Genomic DNA, 12,058 nt, shown 5'->3' on the forward strand with positions numbered 1-12,058 from the left:
CTGCGGGCCGTCTGTTAGAAAACTCTTCATTAGCTGGTTGCCACTGGTGCACTTTCAGATACAAGGTTGATTTTCTAAACAATGGAAAATCCATTTGGGTCGTCTGATACTTAAATCACCAATTAAATTAGTTTGTAGACCTTAAAGTTACTGACAGGTTCCCCTTAAATGGGGTTGTTCTAATAAGAATCACCTTTGAAGTGTAGAATCCTGCTGGAAAACCAGAGTGAACTAGTGTTTAATTTAAAAAAAAATATATATATATTTTCATTTACATAAAGTATTTTCCCTCTTTCTTCACTCATAACACTTTGCATCAATGTTTAGCACAATAATATATTAATTAGGGAATCTTCATATCTTGTCCCTGTACCCCGGGTATGCCAGAAGGAGAAGATTTTCCTTTAGCATAGGCTGGCTGCAAGTGTGCATTGGTATGAAGTACTTATTTCCACTATATAGGAAAGCATAGTCTACTCCTTTTTCCCTTGCAGAGAGTCAGCGTTAAAAAAAAAATATAAAAAAAAATTATCAAACACTACGATTTTATTTCAATGAAAGTCAATGGCCAATCTATGGCACTGTATACCTATACAGTGAGATACAGCAGAGAATTCTGCCAGAGATATACTTCAGGGAGTGATCAGACATACTGATGGAACATAAATAGGAGTCTTCTGTATATCTGTTTGGGTTTTTGTATTGGACACGAGTGGACTGCAAAGAACATAGAGTTTTGTGTATCAAAGCTGTCAGACTGCCAACAGTTTTAGGAAAACGATCTACAAGTGCATCTCAATAAATTAGAATATCATCAAAAAGTTAATTTTTTCATTAATTCAATAGAAAAATGGAAACAAATGTATTACAATATATAGAGTCATTACAAACATAGTGATCTATTTAAAGTGTTTATTTCTGTTAATGTTGATGATTATGGCTTACTGTCAATGAAAACCCAAAAGTCATTATCTCAGAAAATTAGAATAATTACCACAAAACACCTGCAAAGGCTTCCTTAGCATTTAAAATGGTCCTTTAGTCTGGTTCAGTAGGCTACACAATCATGGGGAAGACTGCTGATTTCACAGATGTCCAGAAGGCAGTCATTGACACACTCCACACTTTTGTGGCTAAAAAAGGTCAATTGATAAAGAAGCTGGCTGTTCACAGAGTGCTGTATCCAAACATATTAATGGAAAGTTAAATAGAAGGAAAAAGTGCTGTAGAAAAAGATGCACAAGTAACCGGGATAACCGCAGCCCTGATAGGATTGTTAAGAAAAGGCCATTTAAAAAATTGGGGGAGATTCACAAGGAGTGGACTGTTGCTGGATTAAGTGCTTCAAGAGCCACCACACAGAGACGTATCCAGGACATGGGCTACAGCTGTAATATTTTTTGTGTCAAGCCACTCATGACCAATAGACAATGCCAGAAGCGTCTTTCTGAGCCAAGGAGAAAAATAACTGGACTATTGCTCAGTGGTCCAAGGTGTTGTTTTCAGAGGAAAGTAAATTTTGCATTTCAATTGGAAATCAGGGTCCCAGAGTCTGGAGGAAGAGTGGAGAGGCCACAATCCAAGCTGCTAGAGGTCTAGTGTGCAGTTTCCACAATCGGTGATGGTTTGGAGAGCCATGTCATCTACTGGTATAGGTCCACTGTGTTTTATCAAGATCAAAGTCAGCGCAGTCATCTACTTGGAAATTTTAGAGCACTTTATGGTTCCCTCTGCTGACCAGCTTTTTGGAGATGGAAATTTAGTGGCACCTGTCCACACTGCCAAAAGTACCAATACCTGGTGTAATAACCACACTATCACTGTGCTTTATTGGCCAGCAAACTCATCTGACCTAAACTCCCTAGAGAATCTATGGCATATTGTCAAGAGGAAGATGAGAGACACCAGACCCAACAATGCAGATGAGCTGAAGGCTGCCATCAAAGCAACCTGGGCTTCCATAACACCTCAGCAGTGCCACAGGCTGATCGCCTCCATGCCACGCCACATTGATGCAGTAATTTATGCAAAAGGAGCCCGGACCAAGTATTGAGTGCATTTATTGTACATACTTTTCAGTAGATACAGAAGTTGATCAGAGAAAAATATGACCATACACAACACTAAAAAATATATATAGTGTAAAATAATAGATATATGTTCAAAATATATTCAAAATAGTGTGTGGGTCAAATGGACACTGATTGTCGTCATCCTCATAGCGGGCATTCTGGTGAGAGGTGCAGGGGCGGTGCGCTGGCATGCGTCTCAGTGTGTGTGCTTCCTGGACGCGCGCCGGTACATTCACGCTCCCCTATGCCCTCCCCGGATGACGTCACGCTCGTGACCGTCTCCTGTGGTGGGCGGGGGGGCGGTGTGCGGGGTGCATCACCTTGAGGGACACCTCCTGTTACGTATCCCTTACCAATGACTGACTCTATCAGTCTGTGAGTGACTTTCATACTAGCCACTCTCAGCCTCTTCTGTCTAGACATGTGACATATACATATCGACACCGCACTCTCCCATTGGACCACCACTCTGTCTCTCCAATATATAATAGGACCCTAACCATGATGACTCCACCCCCTGATGAAGGTGACGCCGAAATGTGCGCGTCGGGGCTGGCGTCACATGTGAGCACAGGTCTCCCTCTACACAGGTAAAAATCTTCTACTTTACATCTACCATGTCTCTAGTTAAGCGCTTTTTATATACATCTGCCTTAGATACTTTTACATAACAGGCCATGTAAACTAAAATTAGTGCTGCAAATTATTATTATTATTATTATTATTTATTATTATAGCGCCATTTATTCCATGGCGCTTTACAAGTGAAAGAGGGTATACGTACAACAATCATTAACAGTACAAAACAGACTGGTATAGGAGGAGAGAGGACCCTGCCCGCGAGGGCTCACAGTCTACAGGGAATGGGTGATGGTACAATAGGTGAGGACAGAGCTGGTTGCACAGTGGTGTACTGGACTGAGGGCTATTGTAGGTTGTAGGCTTGTTGGAAGAGGTGGGTCTTGAGGTTCCTCTTGAAGCTTTCCACGGTAGGTGAGAGTCTGATATGTTGAGGGAGAGTGTTCCAGAGTATGGGGGAGGCACGGGAGAAATCTTGTACGCGATTGTGGGAAGAGGAGATAAGAGAGGAGTAGAGAAGGAGATCTTGTGAGGATCTGAGGTTGCGTGCAGGTAGGTACCGGTAGACTAGGTCACAGATGTAAGGAGGAGACAGGTTGTGGATGGCTTTGTATGTCATGGTTCATGTTTTGAACTGGAGTTGTTGGGCGATGGGAAGCCAGGGATTGGCAGAGTGGCAAGGCTGGGGAATAGCGAGGGGAGAGGTGGATTAAGCGGGCTGCAGAGTTTAGGATAGATTGGAGAGGTGCAAGAGTGTTGGAAGGGAGGCTAGAGAGCAGGAGGTTGCAGTAGTCAAGGCGGGAGATGATGAGGGCATGCACTAATGTTTTTGCTGATTCTTGGTTAAGGAAAGCACGGATCCGGGAGATATTTTTGAGTTGTAGTCTGCATGAGGTGAAGAGGGCTTGGATGTGTGGCTTGAAGGATAGAGCAGAGTCGAGAGTTACTCCAAGGCAACGAGCTTGTGAGACTGGGGAGAGTGAGCAACCATCAACTTTGATGGAAAGGCTTGTTGGAGGAGATGAGTGAGGAGGAGGAAAGACAATGAACTCTGTTTTGTCCATGTTAAGCAAATGTACATCTTTCCATAACATTTTCTTACACTGTACATTACAGCCATTACTACTACATATACCCATGTGAGTGCTGATTATAGTGCATATGGTTCTGGCCCTTAACATTACTGATGATCGGTATTATATGTGTCCATTATCATTTATAATACTAAATAGACACCACAGGGTTAGGCCCTCTGTTCTTGCATGCCTATTATAGACATTATACTTGTGAATTTTATACCTGTGCAGTGATACCTGTCCTTGACCTCTTTATAATATTTGTACATGTGATGACCCTTTTCTAGGCTCTCTGCCTGTTGGTATTCATTTTAAATAATAAAACTTGTTATATTTTTTACTAAATTGGTTTCTTAGAAGTTTTGTTCTAAATTTCGATGCCTATACTTACAGTAGGCCAACATTTCTGAGTTAAAATCATTTTTTCAGTTGGTCTTATGTAATATTCTAATTTTCTGAGATAATGACTTTGGGTTTTCATTGACTGTAAGCCATAATCATCAACATTAACAGAAATAAACACTTGAAATAGATCCCTCTGTTTGTAATGAATATACAGTATGACTATACCATATACTGTATGCGTTTCACTTTTTTTATTGAATTACTGAAATAAATTAACTTTTTAATAGTATTCTAATTTAATCTGATACACTTGTAGCTGTTGTGGGTAACTCTTAAAACTCTTTATTTTCCTGTATTTCAGACCTCAGATTTTGGTGTTGGTGAAGCTTGATTCTGAGCAGAATGTGAAGCATCCCCGGCTACTCTCACTGACCACTCAACTAAAGGCTGGCAAAGGATTGACAATTGTTGGTTCTGTTCTCCAAGGGACTTTTCTGGATAAACACATAGACGCTCAGAAAGGCGAAGATGTAAGAACAGTCACCCTGAGAGGCTGCTTTCACACTACGTTTTTTTATGAACATTTTTGCTGCAAAAGCGGATCCTATTTTTCTTAAGAAAAACGTATGGAAACGCAAGTGTTATTTTACAGGATCCTGCCACTTGAATTTTATGGGTGGGCATTGGAGTCATGTGATCGGGAGTCAGTGGAACTGAATGTGACAGACTGGAAATTCAGATGCCGCTGGGGAAAAAAAGAGGAGAGAGAGAGAGGAAGAGAGAGAGAAAGAAAGAGAGAGAAAGAAAGAGAGAGCGAGAAAGAGAGAGGAAGAGAGAGAGCGAGAAAGAGAGAGAGAGAAAGAGAACGAGAGAGAGAGAGGAAGAGAGAGAATGAAAGAGAGAGAAATAAAGAAACAAACGCACTCTCTGGGGTTTCTGGGCATGCTCAGTACACCAAACAGGATCCTGTCTATCAGTATACCACCGTTCAAATGCGTTTGCATGCTGTTTAGTCAGGATCTAGCGACTTGCAGTATTTGGATGCAGCTCAAAAACGCTACAAGTAGCGTTTTTAAACAATGTTAAAAAACTGCAAGTCACTAGACTCTAACAAAACTGCACGCGAACGCATGTGAAAGCATGTTGACGCAAGTCCATTGCAAATGCATTGAAATGAAAACGCATTTGTACTGGATCCGCTTTTGCAGCAAAAAAACGTTCAGGACGCATGTTAAAAAAACGTAGTGTGAAAGCAGCCTAAACTGTATGATTTTACCGTGTACTTGTATTGTTACTTCTCCACAGTAAATTGCTGTGACTTTTTATGAAATACACTTATGCAGTTCACTTCCTTTGTTTGGTTATTTTGTATTTTAAGTTGGAAGTGTTATGTAAAGTCCAGTAAATCTGTAATTTTTTTTTTGTTTCTATTGTAGAATGTCAAAGCTTTAATGATTGCAGAAAAGACAAAAGGATTTTGTCAGTTAGTGGTTTCGCCCAGTGTACGCGATGGGATGTCCCACTTGATCCAGTCTGCTGGTCTTGGTGGTATGAAGCACAATACTGTATTAATGGCTTGGCCGCACTCGTGGAAGCAGCCAAATAACACTTACAGCTGGAAAACTTTTGTTGGTGGGTGTTACCTTTTTATATATTGTGCCCTAATTTAGTTTTTTTTGTTGGATTGTCTGTGTGTTATCTCTCATTGTTAAACGTGTTATCCACTGCTGGACAACCCCTGCTTAATCACTTCAGCACCTACCTATCCTCTCCTCCCGCAGTCAGGCTGCAGGTCCAGCAATGTTGGCGCTGCCATTCTTGGCATGTCATGTGACCACTGCAGCTAATTAACAGTCACTGATCAGCTGCAGCCTTAACTATTTTGTCGGAGTGGACGTTACAGAATTTTAATGACACTAAGTGGACAGGTGACTTGTTGCAGCCGTCACCTCACCTGCCAGAAACTGCAGCACTGACATCATTAGAATAGCATCACTGTGGGAGGTGAGTTTAGATTGCACTTACTTTCTGTGGGGTGTTGAAGTGGTTAACCCCTTCCTGACATGATGTAATGGTTAATTTTATGTTCACTCGCTCCCATTCACTCTTTAAGTGATACTGTCAATCTCTGACAGTGGCATTTATATAGCATGGCCAGGAGGGAGCACTGTTTCACACGTTATCAGCACCACATGACGTAGGAGGGGGGGCACAATGGTATGTCATTCGGGAGCCTGCTAAAGACCTATGTCCATCCTGTGGCTAGGCTACATAGACAATGATTTTTGCTATATACCACAATACTATTGAATTACAGTATATGGTATAAGCAATCAGATGATTCTAGGCTCAAGTTTCCTAGGAGACTACAAAGTACAATAAAAAAAAAATCATAAAACTATGAAAAAAATAAAAAAGTTAAAATTACCCTCCCCCCCTCTTATTAAGAATACATTTTTAAAAATTCACACATTTTAGCTCTGTGTCTATAAAAGTCCAATCTATCAAAATATAAAGTTAACACAAACAGTAAACATAGTTAAGAAAAAAAATTGCATTTTGTGCAGCGTTTCAGTTGAAAAAAATTATGCAATAAGACATGATTAAAACGTGGTCTTCCCGAGGCGTGGCCTAGCGATGGTGCCGGAGGGCTGTGAATTCTAAAGCTCCTGAGACCCCTGGCTTTCCTCGGCCTGGGAGACAGCTCCAGCACAAAACTGCAGCACCTACTACATGCCCTCACCTCTCCATGCCCTCACCTCTCTGTACATGGAGGAGCTTTTATTACTGTTATCAGTGACTGGCCAGTACTCAGAACAGCAAAGTTGCAGTAAGTGAAAAGAAGCATTGAATTCTCAAGATGGCTGACGCTGAGTGAAAGAGACTGAGCAGCAGAAGCAAGCACTGATAGAGGTGGGTGAGAGCCATCCTGGTGCGGACCTCTTGTTTCTTAACTCAACTCCGGGAAAACTTGAGGGATTTAATATACCTGGAGATTAACACCAGAGCTACTGATAAGACGAGCTGCAGGTAAATGGGGCCCTGTGTGACAGCAACTCAGCAGCAGAGTGATAATCACTAAAGTAAACAGTTGATCACCTCTGGTGCTGCCAGTGCAAGTCTGGTGAAAGCCTGCAAATTAAAAGACACTAAAATCCAGCTGAATGTCAAACAGACACTATTGCCTGTTTTTAATAACACAATAAACCGTCCCAATACACCTTAATGCTCAATTCACAAACACTGATCTAGATTGCAGCACTTGCTGAGCACAAGGATAAAGAACCTAACCCAAACAATTACCTTTTATATCAGTCTGCCCCGTAGATAAGCTTTGTGTGGCAGCTGCAGCATCTCGGGCCTCACATGCTGACTGGTTTCTGACACCCCTGTGTGCCCCTGGCTGCCAAGGGACCAAGTTACTGATAAGGCATTACTGGGCATTTTAGAGCTCCCTCCCTGCCAGAGACCCTGCGTCCTGACCAGGGTCTCTGCCATAGAAATCTCTTGTTTTCCTGGTCTCTTGGAGCCCTCCTCTTTCTAGTGTGCCCTGTTATACTCGCATATAAGCAATATGGCTCCTGAAAAAGCCCCAGCCCCCCCAATTGCTGGGATGAGTGCACCCAAATCTAAAGCCAAGAACGGGAACATACAGAAATTCTTGGCTGAACCCCCAGACGCGTCCCCGGCGGTCACACCGGTCTCCTGTGGGGTCCCTGGACCCGCACTCCACTAAACCCCTGGCTTCCAATGCTCACTTCTCTGAAGCCTCTGATTCTGTACTGGGATAAAAAAATTGTTTAAAAGAACAGAGAGTCCTCAGTGGTTGATACCTTTTAATGGCTAACTGAAAAGATGGTAATAATTGCAAGCTTTCGAGACTACTCAGGTCTCTTCATCAGGCATGGTATAACACAAAATCTGAAGAGTCACGTATTTATACACAACAGGACTTAGAATAGTGCAGTAAAAAGAAAAAAAAAAAAAAGAAAAAAAAAAAAAAAGAACAAGTTATATGAAGAGACCTGAGTAGTCTCGAAAGCTTGCAATTATTACCATCTTTTCAGTTAGCCATTAAAAGGTATCAACCACTGAGGACTCTCTGTTCTTTTAAACAATTTTTTTATCTCTACTGGCTAACACGGTACAAAGATATATTTTATCTGTACTGGGAGACATTAAAGACCTGCGCTTCAGAATGTCCGAAATCCCTACTAAAACGGACATGGAGGGCTACATATCCCGCCTTGCAAGTCTATGCACAGCTGAAATACAGGGACTCAGCACCTCTATCTCACAGATTTCTGACAGAGTTACAGCTACAGAAACGGCCGCTGCTCAGTCTGAATATGCTAAGACTCTAGATCTTCATGCGGACCAAATCTCTTCTCTCTTCAACCTAATGGAAGACTCCGAAAATAGGGACCGTCGCAACAACATACGCATTAGGGATGTCCCAGAAGTGACAGGACTGACGGATCTTCCTTCTACATTACAAGGTCTACTGAATAATCTGCTGGACAGACCCCCAGAAGCAGTCATTATCTTTGACAGGGCCCATCGAGCCTTGAGGCCTAGATCTCTTGACCCCAACAACCCAAGAGACGTTATATGTCGCCTTCACTACTATCATGAGAAGGAGGAGATCATGAAACAGGCCCGGCTCAAAGGCCCTCTTGACTCTGATGGGGCTGTGGTCCATATCATGGTGGATCTATCCAGGTATACAGTGGTCCAAGCGTAGAGCACTCCGACCCATCACAAAAGCTCTCAGGGAGAGGGAAATCCCCTATTCATGGGGGTTCCCTTTCCAGTTGCAGGTCCGGCTTCATAGAGGTTTTTTTACTCTCTGTGGCCCGTCTGACCTGAGCTCCTTCCTGGAAGGACTGAAATTACCCACGATCTCAATTCCAGATTGGCCCCCTAATCCATACCTACCCTTCCGCCGTGGTGAAGAGAGACGTCAACCTTCATTCTCTCAAAGACCCCGGAACGGGACCTCGCATGGTCGAGCAGTGACTTTGTCCTGATGATTCTCTTGGTCTGCTCCTCCATGAAATATGTTCATGTTGTGGCTAGGACTGAGTACCTATGACCTGTGTGCTGATGCTTGCCCATCCGTTCATAATTGAACATTTAAATCATCCTGGTATTTGTATACATAATGAGCATTATTTCGTTTTGGTAGGCTCTCCTTGTGCTCTCACATCCTCCCTCCTCCCGTCCCTCCCTCTCTTGACCCCCCCCTTTTTTTTGTTTTTTTTTTCCCCCTTTCCTCTCTTCCCTCCTCTCCTCTTGATTGGAATGTTTCCTGTTGCAGTTATCAAATGTTTTAGCTAATGTATTCTTATATTTTGTTGCTGTCTCCCTGGTGGAGTGTTTGTCTGGGGTTACGGCGTTTCCGTTGCTAGACTCACCCCATTAGGGACACTTGTTTTTCAAGTGTGACTGTATTGACCCATCTTGGGCCTTTTACAGTCTTTTTTGCCTTGACCTAGGAACGAGGACACAGCCTAAACTCTTGGTAGGCTTTCCTCTTTAAGTTTTTCGGTCTCTACTTTTTCTTGCTTGTACTCCTTATTTTCTCTCTTACCTCGCCTTCTTCCTTGTTCTGCCTACCTCTCTCATCCCTCCCCTGACCCTCGCCTGTCCTACCTTTTTATCGCTTGGGACTCCCTACGTTTTAGAAATCCAAGTTTGTCTTAACCGGTACACACTATGGTCTCCTTGAAGTTTGCATCGCTAAATGTACAAGGGTTCAATACCCTGCAAAAGCGCAATCATATCCTGCACGGTATGCATAAAATGGGAGTCGACGTACTCCTGCTACAGGAGACTCACTTTAAGTGTGGTTATGTGCCAGATATCCCCAACAAATACTACCCGATTTGGCATCATGCTCCCAACCCCATCGCTAGTGATGTCGCAGCGTGTAAAGCGGCCTTTAGGCTGTAATTGTTCTGATCTGAACAATCATATTCCTAGGACATTTTTACTGTACAATGAATGTCGTAAATAAAAAAAAAATCTATAGACAGTTGCACAATAGTTTTTGTTTTTTTTAATTTTACTATACTTGGATTTTTTTTTTCTCTGTATTCAAGTATATCACATGGTAAAAATTATGGTGCTATTTAAAAATGCAAGGCATCCAGCGAAAAACAGGCTCTTATGTCAAAGTCATCTGAAAAATAAAGTTATGGATCTTTGAAGAAGGGGAGGAAAAACAAAAATGGAAAATCATTATGTCAGTAAAAGGGTTAAACAGGGGTTGTCCCAGAGTGGACAATTCCTTTAACTAAATAGCACACAGAGAGCATATGGTCTTCCTGTAGATTACTGACTCCAGACTTATGTAGTTCTTTTCATAACTGAGTACCTACTACTTATAAACTTACATGTGTCCAGAATATTTAACCTATTAATTCACATAACTCATAACATTGAAGGTGTTAAGTTATGACATTGCGGTTGTGTTTTATAAATGAGTGTCAAAATGTAAACCCTCGTGTGTGTGTGTGTGTGTGTGTGTGTGTGTGTGTCTGTCTGTGGGTGTTTGTATGTTTGTGTGTGTGTGTGTGTTGTGTTTTGTTTGGGGGTTTTTTATGTTTTGGGGTTTTTTTTAAACCGTAACTCAATTTAAAGGGAACCAATCACCAGGATTTTCTTATATAAACTAAAGCCAGTGCTATAATGGCACTATCAGTCTGATTCTCTTCATACTTTTAGTTGTCAGATTGGTTGTATGGTTTTTGAAATACAGGCAAGCAAAGTTACATTGATTGGCAGCAGCTGCCGAATAGCTAATATGTGGTTGGGGTTTTAGTATCTATTCCCATCCCTGTCTGCCTCCCTAGCCTTGGTAGATATTAGACAGTATGGGCTGCATTTCTATCACGCCCCTATCACGTGACAGAAATGACTCATACCTGGAAGACATACAGTGACCAGGCAGCAGACAGGGGCCGGAATAGATAGCAAAACCTGACCCACATATTAGATATTCGGCAGCTACTGTCAATCAAAAACCTGTACATTTCTGTAACTTTACTTGCCTGTATTTCAAAAACTGTACATCAAATCTGACAAAGATATGTATAGAATTAGCATGATAGTGTCAGTATAGCACTGGCTTTAGTTTATATAAGAAAATCCTGGTAATTGGTTCCCTTTAAAATGATCATAGTATCATAGTATCATAGTTTTTAAGGTTGAAGGGAGACTCTAAGTCCATCTAGTTCAACCCGTAGCCTAACATGTTGATCCAGAGGAAGGCAAAAAAACCCCAATGTGGCAAACAAGTTCCAATGGGGAAAAAATTTCCTTCCTGACTCCACATCCGGCAATCAGACTAGTTCCCTGGATCAATACCCTGTCATAAAATCTAATATACATAACTGGTTATATTAAATTTTTCAAGAAAGGCGTCCAGTCTCTGCTTAAATGTTAGTAGTGAATCACTCATTACAACATCATGCGGCAGAGAGTTCCATAGTCTCACTGCTCGTACAGTAAAGAATCCTCGTCTGTGATTATGATTAAACCTTCTTTCCTCAAGACGTAGCGGATGCCCCCGTGTTCCAGTCGCAGGCCTAGGTGTAAATAGATCTTTGGAAAGGTCTCTGTACTGTCCCCTCATATATTTATACATTGTGATTAGATCTCCCCTAAGCCTTCGTTTTTCCAGACTAAATAACCCCAAGTTTAATAACCTGTCTTCGTATTGCAGCCCCCCCATTCCTCTAATAATCTTGGTCGCTCTTCTCTGCACCCTCTCCAGTTCAGCTATGTCCTTCTTATATATCGGTGACCAGAATTGTACACAGTATTCTAAGTGCGGTCGCACTAGTGACTTGTACAGAGGTAGAACTATATTTTTTTCATGAACACTTATACCTCTTTTAATACATCCCATTATTTTATTAGCCCTGGCAGCAGCTGCCTGACACTGGCCACTAAAGTGAAGTTTTCCATCCACCCATACAC

General features: G+C 41.9%; 1 protein-coding gene across 2 annotated transcripts in view; it reads left to right on the forward strand.

Annotated features, from left to right (window-relative positions):
* The window catches only part of SLC12A7 (solute carrier family 12 member 7), a 1,179,416-nt gene that overhangs the window by 896,296 nt on the left and 271,062 nt on the right, over window positions 1-12,058 (forward strand). For both annotated transcript variants that reach the window (XM_075315005.1, XM_075315006.1), the window contains exons 17-18: window positions 4,434-4,602; window positions 5,509-5,704. In XM_075315005.1, the coding sequence (XP_075171120.1) occupies window positions 4,434-4,602; window positions 5,509-5,704 (365 nt within the window). The remainder of the gene's footprint in view (window positions 1-4,433; window positions 4,603-5,508; window positions 5,705-12,058) is intronic.

Source organism: Anomaloglossus baeobatrachus, chromosome 6, assembly GCF_048569485.1.
Source record: "Anomaloglossus baeobatrachus isolate aAnoBae1 chromosome 6, aAnoBae1.hap1, whole genome shotgun sequence".
Taxonomy (NCBI): Eukaryota; Metazoa; Chordata; class Amphibia; order Anura; family Aromobatidae; genus Anomaloglossus; species Anomaloglossus baeobatrachus.